Consider the following 16,685-nt stretch of genomic DNA (forward strand, 5'->3'; position numbering starts at 1 on the left):
CTCGAACTGATCATGAAGCTTGGCACTCGTCACTTGACCTCACATCTGATCAACTCAAAGCTGTTATAACGTTCATCGCATCGAGACGTGTTCCATCTAGGATATCTTGGACCTGATTGGTGGTACGTAGTCTGGGGTTCACCTAAGCCATCAACGATTAGTTCAGAATCGTCAGCCACTCACACTGCTGTTTTCCTGCAGGGGTGCAGCGGGATGGCCCTACAGAGCTACGTTAGCGGCCGAAACTGAGGTCCCACTAGCCTATGATGATGGAACAGAAATGAAGATGGGACCAAACATTGCTTAGGTCGATGCGGACATGAGGGGCAAAGGCAGGATCTTGGTCACAAAGATAGGCTGACCCTCGTCAGGCCGTAATCACAACAAGTTGAGCACTTTTGTTGCTTCTCGACGGCGATGGTAGTCCTGGGAACTCAATCAGTTCTGCGAAAATGCCATTCGGACTCGTTTCATTCTTAGGTGTTTACTTTGCCTACGGTAAGCGTCCTTGCTCGCACCCAATAACCTATCTTCTACCCAGACACCCAGAGACCATAGTACCTACGCACATAAAAAACTAGCCTTCAAATCCCTTGACGATCCTGTAGATCTAGAGCCCTACAGAATGGCGTCATCTGTCACCGAGCTGTGGGAGCGACCTTGGCACTGTGAGACACACTTTTTAAGACAACCCTTTAAGCTGGTCCCTTGATTCGTCTTGGACCCTGTCATGCCTGTCATGCATGTCCCGGTAATGCCGGAAAGAAGCTACTAGGTATTATAGCGGGTCAGACGGGGAGACAGATTCCCCGCTTCATGGTGTCCATGTGCTAGTGTGCTATGCAATGCTGTCAGGCCTGAATGAACTCTTCAGCTGGGCACATTAACCGCTTGACTGTGACGTAGGAGGCAGAGCCATGTTCGCTCCTTCTAGACAACAGTGTGCAAGATGAAGACTCAGGGTGTTTCAGCTCTGTGAGAGTCTACACCCTTATCCCCCGCAGCTGAAAGATGCTGTGCGACGATCCGAGGCTGCCAAACTAAGCTTATCTGCATAGCCCGCACGCCGCTGAGACTATCTTTACTTGCTTGGTAGAGTAAGGTAGACTTTATCCCTCAAATGGTATGGTGAGCCGCGACATGGGATGTAACGTTGTCACAAGGGGCAAACATCATTGAGTTAGCGGCATCAGGTTAACAGTATTAGCTCAACAACATAAGGCATCCTTCGCCAAGACTAATTACGAATAGTTCCACGGTCCAGTCTCTTACCATAAGCCATTTTCATCAAGATGCACAACTGGAATCTTCGGCATTAGTCCATGTGCTCCCAGTATGGAACGCTCCGCAGATACGCATGCCGTGAAAGTGTTTAACGATCCAAGAAGGGAGAATACCCCAATGGACGTGTTTCGTGGTCAAATGAACGAGTAGACTGATAGACAGACGGGGATTTACACTCATGTAAATACAGCCTCGAGAATATGTACCGGGTCATTGCTATCTGCCTAATAAAAAAGCGGTCTGTGATGTATGCTCCCTGACTCTATGTTGGCTTCACGACATCAACTGTTTAAACACGAGCGTCTAGTTCCGGCGACTTGAACAGGGATTATCTGCAGGTCAATCTGCCATTGGACAATGCCGCCGGTACTGCAAGATGGGAAGGTTCAGGACACGCAAGTTGCAGCCTGGGCTACCAGAACTTCTTATCATGAAATGAGGCAGCAGGCAACGCGTCAGTGTCTGCACAACCAACATTGAGATAGGCCTCCGGACACGCGCGTCCTACCTTGTGTCTTAAAGAGCCTTTATGCACTAGCAAACCCAGCCCTTTCTGAGCTATTTACCGAAGCCAGTTGTCTCGTCAAGAATATGACCTGTACCAACACTCCAATTCTCTCGCCCTGTTGAAGACATTCTATTGCCTCTAAGATTGACCATGTCTTGCCAAGAGACATTCGGCGATCGGTCTTTCGGACCAAGAGTCGATCACCAATGTCGTTCATTTGACTTTACATTGTTCTTTGAAGACGTCTTCTTTGCCTCTTTACCTTCTGGCCTTTTCCTCCTCCTTGCGTTAGCGTCTTTCATTAGCCTGAGTCACAGACATATTGTTTCGACTCTCCATTCCAAGCTAGCTCATGGTAAATTGGTACGTTTGCTACCAATGGACTGTGGATGTACAATATTTGCAGTTATCGCATGTCTGACAATCTTAAAGACGACATTGACCACATTGTTTGTTTTTCAGGTCATCTATCTTGCTCTGCGCATAGACAACATCCAATTCAAGACGTCGGCATCAATTTCTGCCGATGTCCTAGCAGTAACATCAACGGCTGCAGTCTTTGCGCTCTCCGCCTTAACCCACCAAAGGTCCCAGAGGCCATCTACGCTGGTTGTGTTCTACCTCTCTGCATCTAGTATTCTGAGTATTGCGCGACTTCGGACTTTATGGCTCTTCAGCAAAGAACTCACGGTGCCAATCGTTTTTACTTTCATCCTCTTCATCACTGTTGTTGCTCTGGTCTTGGAATCTCTTGCAATGAAGAAGGAACTGGCTAATTCAGAACCTCCGAACGACGACAAGGACGTAACACGGGAACAAAGCAGCGGTTTCTGGGCGAGAACTTGCTTTTGGTGGTTGGCAAGAACGTTCTATTTGGGATTTACTAAAGTCATATCTTTGAGTGACCTTCCAGTTCTTGACCCAAGCATCAAAAGCCAAAGGTTGCACACAAGGCTTGCCGCTTCGTGGGACAAATGTAAGCTATAATCCTCGTGCCAGCAAGCAGTCTTAATCGATCAAGACACTGCTGACCTCGATTGCCTCCTAGATGACTATGGACAACGCCACAGTCTCCTTCGAGCTTGTTTCCGAAGTTACCTTGGTTCCTTCCTGTCACCCATACTTCCCCGACTATGTCTCAGCATTTTCACATTCACCCAGTCATTTCTTATCGACACAACCGTCACCTATGTTGCTGAAACCAATCCCGACGCCCACTATGGCAGAGGTCTAATAGGCGCATGGGCTCTAGTCTATCTAGGGATTGCGGCGAGCACCTCGGTCTACCAATACCACAACTTCCGTTTTGCCACCAGAATCCGCGGAGGTCTGATTGCGCTTCTCTATTGCCACGCTGTTCATACCAGAGAGGTGGACATGGGAGAAATTTCTGCGGTCACCCTCATGGGGACAGACATCGAGCGGATATTTGGCGCCATGTCCATGTTCCATTCAGTTTGGGCATCGCTTCTCGACATTGCTATCGCCAGCTGGTTGCTTGGACGCCAGCTTTCACTGGCTTGCTTGGCCCCTACTCTCCTCGTTCTAGGTATGTTAAAGATATCAAAGATCTCCATTTACGTGTCAAATCCGCTTACCTCGGATGTGTAGTCTTCATTGTAGCGACGTCAAAGATCTCAGTGGCCACCCAAACAGCGCAAATGCGCTGGATTGAAAGAATTCAGGAGCGTCTTCGTGTAACGACTATCATGCTAGGCGACATAAAGGCTGTCAAAATGCTTGGTCTCGGCCGTGTGATGGCAAATGTGCTCCAAAAGCTAAGAACTGAAGAAGTCGAAACCTCGAAGTCATCCAGGAAGCTTCTCGTTACAACGTTGATGCTTTGTAAGTGCCCCAGCTCCGGCGAGGAATTAGGACGTTTGCCAGTTTCTGATCACGGACAACCAGCGCTCACTCCAATCAATCTCGCTCCTATTGTTACTTTCGCTGTTCATGTCATTGTCTCTAGCTTTTGGAAGCACACTACCTTATTACCAGCACAAGCCTTTACATCTGTTGCCTTGATCGCACTACTCACAACACCAGTCGTCGAGTTCATTCAGCTACTTCCCATGGTGGTGCAATCGTTTGGGTGTTTCAGTCGTCTACAGGACTTCTGCAACTACAATCACAAGTCCACACTGGGCAATGAATCGACCGGCACTCTCATTCCGCAAGACAACTCAACGGGAACAGAAACTGGCCTGGAGCAACTCAACAGGATCAACCCCCCTCATGAGACACAACAGTACATTGTCTCCTGGAGAGACCAGAGCTTTGAAAGGACGAAAGATCAAATGGTGCTCTATGGAATCACCGTTGATGTACCCCGAGGAATGTTGACTGTTGTAGTTGGTCCAGTAGGGAGCGGTAAATCAAGCTTCCTGAGTGCGATACTAGGCGAGCTGAAGTCTAGATCCTCGACTGAAGCTCTGGAGCCAACAGAGGGTTTTGGGAAATGCACCATGGCTTATTGCTCGCAGTCGCCCTGGCTCGAGAATGGCACTCTCCGGGAAAATATACTCGGAATTTCTTCCTTTGAGCAGAAGTGGTACAACAGCGTCGTCTCTGCTTGTGGACTTGAAACAGACTTGAAGGTACTCGAGAACGGCGATCTGACTATTATTGGCAGCAACGGTGTTAATCTCAGTGGGGGACAAAAGCAGCGCGTTGTGAGTGGCCGGCTATTCTCCCGTTCTGTATGTGCTTTGACTTCAGAGAATTGACGTGCGTTTCTTCACCTCTAGGCGCTTGCACGAGCTATTTATTCAAGGTGTAAAGTAGTTATTCTTGACGATGTCTTTAGTGGCTTGGACGCGCATACCTCACGTCATGTCACGACCCGCCTCTTGGGATCCAATGGTCATTTCCGACAAAACCACATAACAGCTGTGATTGCAACACATGATCGTAAGCTTAATTTCTTGGTTCCCCGTATAGTGTGCATGCTACTGACACAATTTTCATTGCAGGCAACATTATGCAATTCGCAGATAACATGATTGTGATCGACACCGGAAGAATTCAGGAAGCCGGCAGCCCTATGACTCTGTCTGATGGGAAAGGATATGTCAGCAAGCTCGGGCTGAGGAGTACTTCTGGAGATATGATTGAGGAGCTTGGGGAGGCTAGAATACATGTAGAGAGAAGCTCTGAGTCTCACAAAGAGACTGCGATCATATCAGCAGACGCACCTGTTCAAGCCTCTCAGGAAAATACCGACATCCGGCGAAAGAATGGAGAGAAGGCGGTCTACTTATACTACCTGAGAAGTGCCGGTCAGAAGGCTGTAGTTATGTACACTGTCTCCGTTGTGGCCTGGATTTTCTTTGCCGAACTTTCAAGTAAGCATTGGTCGCCAACTTCCCGAAGGGACCAAGAAGCTGACACATACGTTTACAGCCATTTGGATTAAATGGTGGTCTGAGTCTAACACAACTACGCTTAACAAGAGTGTTGGGTATTACCTAGGCATCTATGTCATAATTGGAGTCTTGGGTACGGTCGGCGCATCTCTGGCCGCATGGTTTGCCTTCCTCGACGTCGTGCCGAATACAGCTCTTGGTCTGCACAACGATCTTCTTCAGACAGTCTTTTCGTAAGTCTTCGTAGAAGATTTTCCACTTAGGACTGCCCATACTGATGAAAGACATCCATGTAGAGCATCTTTCAGGTTCTTGTCCATGACGGATAGCGGCGAGCTTCTCAACAGGTGGGTTTCACATAAATTTCGCGGCGCTGGTGACGGGACACTCACTCCTAAACCCTTGTCATAGATTCAGTGAAGACATGCAACTTGTCGATATGGACTTGCCTGCGACAATGGTGAACTACACCTCGAGTCAGTACCCCGCAGCCGAATGGATGATGCAAATAACTGAAATTTCTAATAGCCGCTATCTCGGTTCTGGCAAAAGTGGTCATCCTGGCCGTCTTCTCTCAGTATCTTGGCATAGCCCTACCGTTTCTTGCCGCCATGCTCTATTTCCTGCAAAGATTTTACCTCCAGACGTCACGCCAGATACGACTTCTTGGGATTGAAGCCAAGGCACCTCTATATACGCACTTCTCTGAGTCTGTGGACGGTGGCGCAACCATACGCGCTTTCGGATGGCAGGCCCAGTACCAGGAGCGCAACTACCGCTACGTTGACACATTTCAACGGCCAAACTACTTGCAGAGTTGTATACAGGCTTGGTTAACTTTGGTCCTCAATCTCCTCGTCGCCGCACTAGCAGTCATCTTGGTGTCTACGGTGGTGACGTGGCACGACAAGTTCAGCGCAAGCAGCGTAGGCGTGAGCTTGGTTATGGTCATTGGCTTCAGCGAGGTTTTGGCTCGCTTGATTCAAAGCTGGACTAAACTTGAGTCCAGCGTCGGGGCGGTAGCTCGGGTCAGGCGCTTTTTGCTGGAGACGGAAATTGAGACTAGCGTCGGGAAGGCTTCAATGCCGTCTGAGTGGCCTTCTTCTGGGGCTCTATCCTTCTCTAATGTTTCTGCATCGTATGGGTGAGTCTTACATATCCGTGCCCTTTCTAATTAGTAAATTTCTGCTCAGAGATTCTAACCAGCATGCAGTCCAAGAGCTGAATTGATGCTCAAAAGCGTCACTCTCACCATCGAAGCTGGTCAGCACATTGCAATATGTGGCCGGTCGGGCAGCGGAAAGACATCCCTAGTTCTCAGCCTACTACAGATGATGCATGTGACGAAAGGCATTATCAAGCTAGACGGTGTAGATCTTGCGACAGTGGTGCAAGATGATATCCGCTTTCGCATCAATGTGGTTACTCAAGACCCGTTTCTGGTGCCTGGAACTATTCGTTTCAATATTGACCCATTCGGCGTCGTTTCGGACGACAGCGAAATTTCCCGCACTTTGGAAAGGGTCGGGCTTTGGGATATTATTTCGAGACTTGGTGGATTGAACCAGAACATGGACTCTGCTGCGTGGTCAGCAGGACAGAGGCAGCTTCTTTGCCTGGCTAGAGCTATGGTGCGGAAGTCCAAGGTTTTGATACTGGACGAGGCAATGAGCAGGTAAGTTCTTTCACGGGACGGATTACGATACGTTCGGACCTGGCTAATATGTCATAGCGTTGATGCCGTGACCGAATCTGTCATGCAGGATGTGATTGACAATGAGTTTGTAGGCTGCACGGTGTTGGCTGTGATGCATCGACTTGGACATGTGGTTCGTTACGACAAAGTCGCCCTGCTCGAGGATGGGGAAGTTCTGGAGTTCGGAGCGCCAGAGGAACTGATTTCAGCGAACACCAAGTTTGCTGAACTTTGCCGAATGGGCGATAATTGATTCAAGTAGTGCCTTCAAGATCTAAGATCTATCTCGAAACTGAGGAAAGCGCTGTAAGTGCGTAAGTCCAGATTTGTCCTTTCCATTGCTGCACAACGTTGTCGACCGCTATAGAGCCAAAAGTCGTATTCTGGAGTCGCTTTATCCATGAAAATACTCTCTTTATACTGCTCCGTACCATATAAATCTATCCAATCAATAGATAACGTCACGTACTTTCGTATTGATAAAATTGAAGGAAGACGAAGATTCACTCGAGGTAGATGCTGCCCCGAGGTGGGGCAGATGTTATAATTAGCAGCAACCTTATCGTTATCAGATGGAGTCCGTGCTCAAAATAGAAGAGGCAGGTCCCACTATGGAGCAGCAGCACATCACGTGCCTTAGACCTGCCATTGGTAATTGTCTCTTTTGGTTGGTTCCTGCGTCCCCCGTCACTACTGCACCAATCAATCGTGCTCCAATTCACTGCCCCTGCCCCGCCCCTGCCCCGCCCCCGCCCCCGCAGTCCTCAGCTCACCGCACCGTACGGACGACAGCGGACGGCACGGCACCTCACCTTCACCCCAAACCTACCTTGACCTAACTTTACCTCACTCACATCACTAGCTTCAGCTCACGAGCAACGCTCGTTTGCGTTGCGATTCTCTTACCAACCTTCCGATTCGTTCCGGCTGCATTGCTATTCCTAGATCACTTCTCGTTCCTTCACTCTTCTCCCTAGTCCCTACCATGCCCAAGAACACCCCAGCGCCCGATGAGCCCGTCGTTACTTTCAGCTCGGGCTCCAATGCGCCGGTTGCCCTGCGTCTTCTCCACCTCAACGATGTTTACCACTTGGAACCAGCGAGCGCTGAGCCGGTGGGCGGTGTTGCTCGCTTCATCACTGCCGTCAACGAGTACCGAAGCCACGAACGCTACCAAGACGAACCCGAGCTAGTGACTCTATTTTCGGGAGATGTCTTCAACCCCAGTCTCGAAAGTTCCGTCACAAAAGGTACAGCCCATCTTCATCACGTGCCATTCATCTGTCACTTTTACTGATTGCGCCTCAGGTGAGCACATGGTGCCAGTGCTCAACAAGATCGGCGTTGACTGCACTTGCGTCGGTGTAAGTGGGCCTCATACCTTGTTGGTGCTTTCTCGGAACTAACATGCTTGACGTAGAACCATGACTTCGACTTTGGAGTCAAGCAATTCGAGCACTTGACCGCCAAGTGCAACTTTCCCTGGCTCCTCGCCAATGTTCTGGACCCGGCTCTAGGCGAGAATGTCCCTCTCGGACATGCCAAGCACACGCATATGATCACATCATCCAATGGAATCAAGATTGGTCTCCTCGGCCTCGGCGAAAGAGAATGGCTAGAGACGATCAACAGCTTGCCGCCAAACATCATCTACAAATCGGCCAGCGAGACAGCCAAGGAATTGGTGCCGCAGCTTCGGGCCCAGGGTGCCGACATCATCATCTGTCTCAGCCATCAGCGTGAGCCAAACGACAACAAGCTTGCCGAGAAGACCGAGGGTCTCATTGATATCATCCTGGGCGGACACGACCATTACTACGCTCATAGCTTCGTCAATGGCACGCATGTGCTTCGATCCGGCTCCGACTTCAAACAACTCAGTTATATCGAAGTCCGGAAAAGGGAGGATGGTTCAGGAAAGTGGGACTTTGACATTCTGCAGCGCGACATCGTCTCCTCCATCGCGGAAGATCAGGAGACACTGAAGCTTACCGAAGAGCTGACCTCTAAGCTGAAGCATAGCCTGGCCAAGTCCGTAGGTTGGACGGCCTCACCACTAGACGCAAGGTTCAGCACCGTCCGGATGAAAGAGAGCAACATGGGGAACTTCGTCTGCGACGTAATGAGGCATTATCACAACGCCGACTGTGCCCTGATGGCCGCCGGTACAATCCGCGGCGACCAGATTTATCCTCCTGGCGCGATCAGGGTCAGGGATATCACCAATTGCTTTCCCTTTGAGGATCCTGTCATTTTTATCAGAGTGACCGGTCAACAGCTCTGGGATGCCTTAGAAAATGGCGTTTCCCAGTACCCAGCACAAGAAGGTATGCGGCATATTCGGTAGTCTTCAAGACGTTATGATTTGCTAACCCACCAGGCCGATTCCCGCAAGTTTCCAACATCGAGTACACCTTCGACCCCAGCAAGCCAGCTGGTTCCCGCATTGTAGAAGCCACTCTTGGAGGCGGGCCGATTGAACCGGAAAAGAAGTACACACTTGCGACTCGAGGGTACATGGGCAGAGGAAAAGGTAAGTCCAGAGAGTCATGGAATTGATCGTCAGCTGACCATCTTAGACGGATTTACCAGCCTGCTCGTCGAGCCCGAGGGCGGAACCGCCGAGGAGATTGTCTGCGAAGAGAACGGCATTCTCATCTCCGCCATGTTGCGCCAGTACTTTATGAGCCTTCGTACCGTTGGCCAATGGAAGAATCTCAGCGAACATTGGGTCAAGGTCGCCGAGAAGTGCCACAGCCCAGTCGAGCCCCGGAAAATGTGGGAGACGCCGGCGGAGACGGGCACCTCGGACCCCAAGCCAAAGGTGGAGTCCAGGTCGTGGGCTGAGTGGATGGTCAAACGACATGCATTGAACATCAAACCTCCCAAGGATGACTCCGACGACGAGGTTGACTCTGAAGATGAGGTGGATAGGGTCGCTCAGATTGATATGGAGATGCTCATTATGCGCAAGTTCTTCGCGAGATGGGCAAGCAAGGCAGGTGTGAAAGCTGAGGTGTGTGATCCTCTGCACGAGGGGGAGTTCACAGTCGACTGGACCCGCGTCATTGCACCTGTTCTAGAGGGACGCATCAAGATGATCGGTTAGACGGTTACAAAAGTTCACAAAAATAGAATAAATGGTATTCATTTGGGATTCAGCTAAGAAGGATTTGAGCTCTCGTCTATTGTCAACTTAATCTAAAGGCTTTGCTGGTATAACCCGGCCATCTCAATAAATCCCGCCTCCTTTGTGAGCGGCAAGAAACCGTGGCGGGAACTTTATCGGTACGTACCTTCCTTCAACGGCCGTTCCCTCCGTCTCATGGTTCCCCTCCGTCTCATGGTTCCCCGCCGTCCCCGTCCCGTTCCGTGGTCTATCATAACCACAGCTCCCACCCAGCTCCATCCCATTCATTTACCTTGCTTTTCGGACGAACAGCCCTTTGAACCTTAATCACTTTCATCATCCGATTCTTACTTGACATAATCCTGTTTACTACTCTGATTGTTCACCTCCTTTCCAATCTTGCCCCTGCACAGTCTGCATCGCCACACCAAGCGTCTTGGCTGGTGCGTTCTCCCGCCAGTCACGTCTCCCTTTCACAATAGTATTTCTGATTCATGCCAAGTCTTAAATTTCTCTCATTCCAGGGCTGCTAGCGGTCATTCTCTCATATCTCATGTCGGTCAAAAAGAACTCTAGATCACATCCCTGTCCCAACTGGCGTCCACTGAGCCCGTCAAGTCTCCCTATCTACGGTCTTGGCTCCATTGCAACTCAAAACAACAATCAATCAGAAACATCTCTAAACCCATGTCGAAGTCGGCTGCTGCGCCATGGGCAAGCCCTTCTTGGACCCCAACGCCTGGCCCACGACAATCATCCGCATGACGCACTCGGCGCTCTCGCGTGTCAGAACCTCCGCGTCCAAGATGGCCTCGTCCAGCGTGGATGGTCGCTGCAGGATACACGTGTACGCATCGATTCCGACGTCGTAGTTGACCCGCGCTCCTGGCCCTATGGTTCCCGCGATGGCGATGACAGGCAAGCCGTGCTTCTTCGCGCGCACGCCAATCTCTGCGGGAATCTTGCCCCGCGGAGTCTGGTCGTCGATACCCCCTTCGGCCGTGAGCACCAGGTCACAGTCGGTGAACAAGCCGTCGAAATCGACATACTCCGCCACCACCTCATATCTTGGCCGGAGCTTGGCGCCGATCAGCCGCAAACCGCTGCCCAGCCCTCCAGAAGCTCCTCCGCCAGGCGAGAGGCCCACGTTCTCGTCGCAGAGAAAGCGGCCAGCCACGACGGCGAGGACTTCCATGGCTGCTGAAAGTCGCTCTGTCTGCAGTATGCTGGCACCTTTTTGCGCACCAAAGACTCTGGCAACGCCGTCCGGTCCAGAAAGCACGTTGTTCCAGTTGACAGCAACCTCGATGGTGACGTCCCTGAGGCGCTTGTCGATGCCGCCAAGATCAATGTTTCTCAGACGCAGAAGAGACTCGCCCCCGGCAGCAATGGGTAGCGAGTGTCCATCTTCGTCTGTAAGTTGAGCGCCAAGCGCCTGAAGCATTCCGGCGCCGCCATCACAGGTGCCCGAATCACCGCATCCGACGACGATCCGCTTCGCACCAGCGCTCAATGCAGCGGCTAGGAGCTCCCCAACTCCAAAAGTTGTGGTAACGCCCGGATTGCGAAGATAAGAAGGCACAAGGCTCAGGCCAGCGGCCGCTGCCATTTCGATGACGGCAGTCTTTGGCGTATCTGGGTTGCTGCTTCCAAGGATGCCAAAGAAGGATGCAATCGGGATGCCCACGGGGCCGGTGACGGTGACTGGATGAAGCGTACCGCCAGTCGCCGATACAAGGGCACGAGTGAAACCCTCGCCTCCGTCGACAAGGGGAACCTTGCGGACGATGGCCTCTGGCATCACAGCCAGAATTCCGGCTTCGATGCAATCAGCAGCAACGTCTGGCTGTAAGCTGCCCTTGAATCCTGAAGGACAGACAAGAACTCGCATGCCCTCAGGAACAGGAAGAGAACCCATACCGTCTTGGTGGGTGATTTTCTGGGGTGCGGACTCAGTGAGATCAATGGGAGATAGTGATGAGTCTCTTTGATCAGGTGTTACCGCAGTGTTGTTGGGGGGAGAGCTCATTTGTTTGAAAATCAAGCGAATGTTGATAGCGAGCGAAGTAATTGTAAGAAGCGAACGTGAGTGACGTAAATGAAGATGTAAACTGACGGTGATATGGATTTAGTCAAACGCAATTAACAGACGCTACAAGGTGATAGCTTTATATCATTCACGATGATGATCTGCAGCACGCCTTAGGAGAACACAACTCTCCTGCCAATGGCTCATTGTGACTTGCTCTCGGTTGTGATATTCAGTCTCCTGGCTTGACGACATCGAGTATCAGGCAGTCTGGGTTAGGAACGAAGACATCCAGCTGCCGAGCCGTGGCGATGAAATGCTCCGCCGGTGTATATTTTCGCAAACGGGCATGCGATCGTGTGATCTCTGCATACCCAACGCCAGGGACCATGATGGCTTCTCTCAGCCCTGCACGTGTCCCTTGCCTCGATGGGCTGTCGACTGCAACCAACCCACACGAGATACCTCGAAACAAGGTAAGACTAGGAGCTGTCAACGGCTTCCATTGCGTAGCAACTCGTTAGCGGAGGTTACATCATGACACAGCCTCTGAAAGCGGCAGGTCAGACTACCGGCATGGTGCGCAGATTAGATGCTCTTGAGTTCCAACTGGTTGGTATGCGTGGTATCATCATGTACGGTTCTTAGAACCGATGCCTGTCGTAGTGAGCACGCGACCAGATTGGTTGCCAGATCTCGTATCTCAACCGACGACGGACCCCGAAACGTCCGTCCAAGGTTTGCCGTCTTGAAAGATAGTCTTCCAATCACATACGGCCGTACCTGAGCTATAAATAAGAATTGCCCTTATTTCAGGGTTATCCTGGAGGTGCAAGGCCTCGCTTGGGCGGAGTCTAGAAAAATGTCACTCCAAAAAGACGCACTCATCAGCCACAGTTGACGTAGCAATCCAGGAACCCACCCACCCCCCGCCGATCGACCGCCAAGAAAGCTTCGGCTGTCATTCTCACCCACAGTTTGGTTTAAAGGTACACTCTGGCAGTGCTAGTTTTCCTTGTTGCGTCACTTGGCAGGATGTCTTTGGGCGAATGAATCTAGGGATGTGTGACCTCTTGAGCCCGGCTGGTTCTGCCGCTTACAGGAAGGCTGGTTTTTCTAAGCCTGAAGACATCACGCCAGGACAGAGGCGATGCCATCACGAGTGCATGAGGCGGTGCTCTTCTCCTTATCATCTTGGTGCTAGAATATTGGCCTCCCTCTGAGTTTTTCACGAGATAATCTTGTTCTGTTCACGTTGCAGAAACTCATATAATGGACTAGATGAAAGGTCGCAGCTTCATAACTTCGCACTATATGCAGAGACACCTAAGAATCATCACCAACTTTCGTTAATCTCTCTCTTCACACATTCGCTTCAAGATCTTCCCAACTCTCGCTTTCACATCTTTGTTTCGTTCCTGTCATGTCTGACTCAAAACCACACGCCTACTACTTTGTTCCCCGGAAGCCGGTATCGGCAGACTCCGAGACAGGCTTCAGCCTTCATAGGACTCTGACACGATCAAGATCTAGCTTATGGCGAGGATGGAGTCCAGGGCTACCTTCTTTCTCAGAATATGAGAGAACAGCATACAAATTCCCCTGGCTCCAAGACCCAGCGGAGGAAACAGGCAGTAGACATCCTGGGATTATCTTGGAGACATCTGCTCCTGACGATCGTTCACACTTACTTTCTCACGACGACACGCAGGCAGGACCCTCTGCGGAAATCCCTCCCAAGGAAAAGGCTGCGCAGAAAATCACGCCCGATGATCCTGAAGACCCAGACCTGGTGTGTAATGACTGAGCGTTATCTAGATAGTACACAATTCATCGAGTCTATTCAAGAAGCTAATCATACCCTAGATAACATGGTCTGGGCCCGATGACCCAATGAACCCAAAGAACTGGGCCAGGCACAAAAAATGGACTGCCACCATCTTGGTCTCATGTTTCACATTCATATCGCCAGTCTCCTCAACCATGCTAGCCCCCGCACTAGACACCCTCGCTGACGAATTTGACGTCGAGTCTGACATTGAGACCTATCTCCTCATGTCAATCTTTCTACTAGCGTACGTCGTGGGGCCATTCGTCCTTGCTCCGTTGTCAGAGATGTATGGTCGTGTTGTCGTGCTTCAGTCTGCCAACATGTTTTACTTGATCTTCAACACCGTCTGCGGCTTCTCTGCTTCAAAGCAGCAGATGTTGGCTTTTCGGTTTCTTAGTGGACTTGGTGGGAGTGCTCCTCAAGCTGTAAGTCTCGAGTCGCATCTATCCGGAACATCTTGCTGATACGATGCTTAGCTCGGTGGCGGCGTACTGAGTGATTGTTGGAGAGCTGAAGAAAGAGGCACAGCGACTGCCATCTACAGTCTGGCTCCCTTTCTTGGGCCTGCTGTTGGGCCGATTGGTCAGTCCTTCCTGCATCTTAGGTACTTCTACCGTACAATCTTTGCTGACTATTGTAGCTGCCGGATACCTGACACAGTACCTGTCATGGCGCTGGATCTTCTGGACCGTCTCCATCGCTGATGCGGTCGTTCAAATTCTCGCTTTTCTCTTCCTCTCTGAGACTTACGCCCCCAAGATCTTGGCAGTCAAAGCTAAAATGCTGCGCAAGAAGACGGGTAACGCAAGCCTCCGCACGGAGTTCGATCAGCCAGACAGGACTTTTGGACAGACGTTGCGGAAGAATCTTGTCAGACCATTCAGGATGCTCTTTACTCAGCCAGCGCTGCAGATTACCGCGGTGTACAGGGCATACCTGTATGGTCTTATGTATCTTGTGTAAGGTTCAATCTCATTACTCAGTATGATATTAGTGATAAAAGCTAACTACTTTTAAGCCTCGCTTCGTTCCCTTTTGTGTGGAGTGAGCAATACGATATGGAACCCGGACCGGCTAGTTTAAACTACATCTCACTTGGTGTTGGCTTCGTGATCGGGTTACAGATATCCGGACCTCTTATAGATAAGGTTCGATAAAGGATACTCACATTGCCTTCTAGAAATCATTGACTTACACATTACAGGTCTATCGCAAGCTCAAAGCGCAAAACAACGACACTGGGCGCCCTGAGTTCAGAATCCCTCTCATGTTCCCCACAGCCATCATCACCCCCATAGGCCTCCTGCTGTACGGAATCGCAGCACACTTTGAAGTCCACTGGATCGTTCCAAACATTGGAGCAGCAATCCTGGCCGCTGGTCTCATCCTCTCGTTTCAGTGTGTGCAAACCTATGTCATCGACTCTTATGAGAGATATGCAGCCAGCGCTGCAGGCGCGGCGGCCTTTGTGCGAACGATGGCCGGGTTCAGCTTCCCTTTATTTGCACCAAGATTATATGATGTGTTGGGTATTGCTTGGGGCAATGTGTTGCTTGCTGGTATTGTCTTTGTGATGGGGTTGATTGTGCCCTTTGTGATGTGGAGATGGGGCGCGTGGCTTAGGAGTAAGAGCCAGTACTGCGCTGGCTGAAGAGGGTATCAAATGTTTGTTGCTTACCAGGTCTTGTGTTCATAACTACGAGTACTCAAGACGTCACTGACTAATTTTTGGAGTAGAGTTGCGATGCCAGAAATGATTTACGATGGATAACTAGAAATATGACCACTCATCTTTGGCCTAGATAGGTATTCATCAAATGGGCTCAGCAAATTGAATCGCTAGGGTTTCGTCATCATTGTCTCTAGCCCTCGAACATATGATCAAAGTATTGTTCGCGTGAGTCTAAAGGCTACTGGGATAGGCGAGCGGTCACATTCCCGCCACCTTCGAGGCTACTCTAATTGAGATCTGAAACTACAAGCGCCTTCAGATTAAGGTTTATCATCCATCAACTGTAGTCTCAAGACACTAAACTAGTACACTACGGTCAAGGTCTTTGTCACGTTGGTTCAGCATGACAGGCAGGTAGGCAAAGGTAGGTAACAGCCTTCTCACAAGCAGCGTTACTTCTCAGGAACTAGCATTTGAAGATCAATCATTCTCCAAGATATTTAAGTCCTATGAGAGCCCATTCAATATTTCTGGTTCTCGCTGACCTCACTCCTACCAAGCCGTCAAACACACTACTTCGACTTTTTGCTCGCAACTCTACACACTACGACTCGACGCCTATCTCGCTTCGACTACCACCACCGATCATGGACATTCTTACACTTTCTCGCAGAGACCTGCTGTCATGCTTGACCTTCGAGCGCAAATCCCCCCTCCCAAGATCATGGTCGGCGCCGCTGTCGTTCACCGGGGACCTGGTGGCACCGAGACTTTGATCCTCAAGAACAGGCCCAACCACGGTAGTAGTCGCAATCTTCATGAAATTCCCGGGGGTTAGATGAAGGGCTCTGATGACACCGTTGAAGACGCCATTCTCCGAGTTGTCGCTGAGTCGGTCATGCTCCTGGTAATTGATATCAAGAATTGCCTTCCGCCAACCCTAGACATCCAGGAGGAGACTGTGGAGTATGGGTCTGCCAAAGAAGAGGATACTACAAAGAATGACGCCACAGGCCAGCATGCCGCAGGCCCGTCAGCCCAGACGACTGTGATCAAGCGTCCGGTGGTCCGTTTCAATTTTGTTGTCGTTGTTGGAGGAGATGAAAATGATTTCCAGCTCAACGAAGAGGAGCACAAGATGAGGATTTGGGTTGATGCAGAGAAGAGCAT

General features: G+C 50.5%; 4 protein-coding genes across 4 annotated transcripts; 3 read left to right on the plus strand and 1 right to left on the minus strand.

Moving 5' to 3' along the window:
* The first annotated feature begins 1,858 nt into the window (after positions 1-1,858).
* On the plus strand, positions 1,859-7,379 carry BDP55DRAFT_757116 (ABC transporter). Its single transcript, XM_060580778.1, has 13 exons — positions 1,859-2,155; positions 2,225-2,768; positions 2,841-3,341; positions 3,404-3,637; positions 3,701-4,464; positions 4,540-4,702; positions 4,765-5,136; positions 5,195-5,390; positions 5,454-5,504; positions 5,569-5,633; positions 5,686-6,301; positions 6,371-6,832; positions 6,890-7,379. Exons 1-13 carry the CDS (start codon positions 1,943-1,945, stop codon positions 7,104-7,106), a joined length of 4,398 nt encoding a protein of 1,465 aa, XP_060423850.1. The 5' UTR covers positions 1,859-1,942; the 3' UTR covers positions 7,107-7,379.
* Positions 7,380-7,838: 459 nt separating this feature from the next.
* Positions 7,839-9,962, plus strand: BDP55DRAFT_563865 (5'-nucleotidase; the record flags this gene model as incomplete). The annotated part of the gene is made up of 5 exons (XM_060570281.1): positions 7,839-8,103; positions 8,162-8,217; positions 8,274-9,180; positions 9,234-9,386; positions 9,433-9,962. 5 exons carry the CDS (start codon positions 7,839-7,841, stop codon positions 9,960-9,962), a joined length of 1,911 nt encoding a protein of 636 aa, XP_060423851.1.
* Positions 9,963-10,662: 700 nt separating this feature from the next.
* On the minus strand, positions 10,663-11,901 carry BDP55DRAFT_563821 (glycerate kinase; the record flags this gene model as incomplete). Its single annotated transcript, XM_060570275.1, has 1 exon — positions 10,663-11,901. One exon carries the CDS (start codon positions 11,899-11,901, stop codon positions 10,663-10,665), a length of 1,239 nt encoding a protein of 412 aa, XP_060423852.1.
* A 1,880-nt stretch (positions 11,902-13,781) lies between these two features.
* Positions 13,782-15,939, plus strand: BDP55DRAFT_680793 (major facilitator superfamily domain-containing protein). Its single transcript, XM_060576134.1, has 7 exons — positions 13,782-13,804; positions 13,879-14,268; positions 14,320-14,425; positions 14,484-14,802; positions 14,862-14,991; positions 15,048-15,524; positions 15,581-15,939. Exons 2-6 carry the CDS (start codon positions 13,996-13,998, stop codon positions 15,492-15,494), a joined length of 1,275 nt encoding a protein of 424 aa, XP_060423853.1. The 5' UTR covers positions 13,782-13,804; positions 13,879-13,995; the 3' UTR covers positions 15,495-15,524; positions 15,581-15,939.
* Positions 15,940-16,685: the final 746 nt, after the last annotated feature.

Source organism: Colletotrichum godetiae, assembly GCF_030913485.1.
Source record: "Colletotrichum godetiae strain CBS 193.32 chromosome Unknown BDP55scaffold_65, whole genome shotgun sequence".
Lineage (NCBI taxonomy): Eukaryota > Fungi > Ascomycota > Sordariomycetes > Glomerellales > Glomerellaceae > Colletotrichum > Colletotrichum godetiae.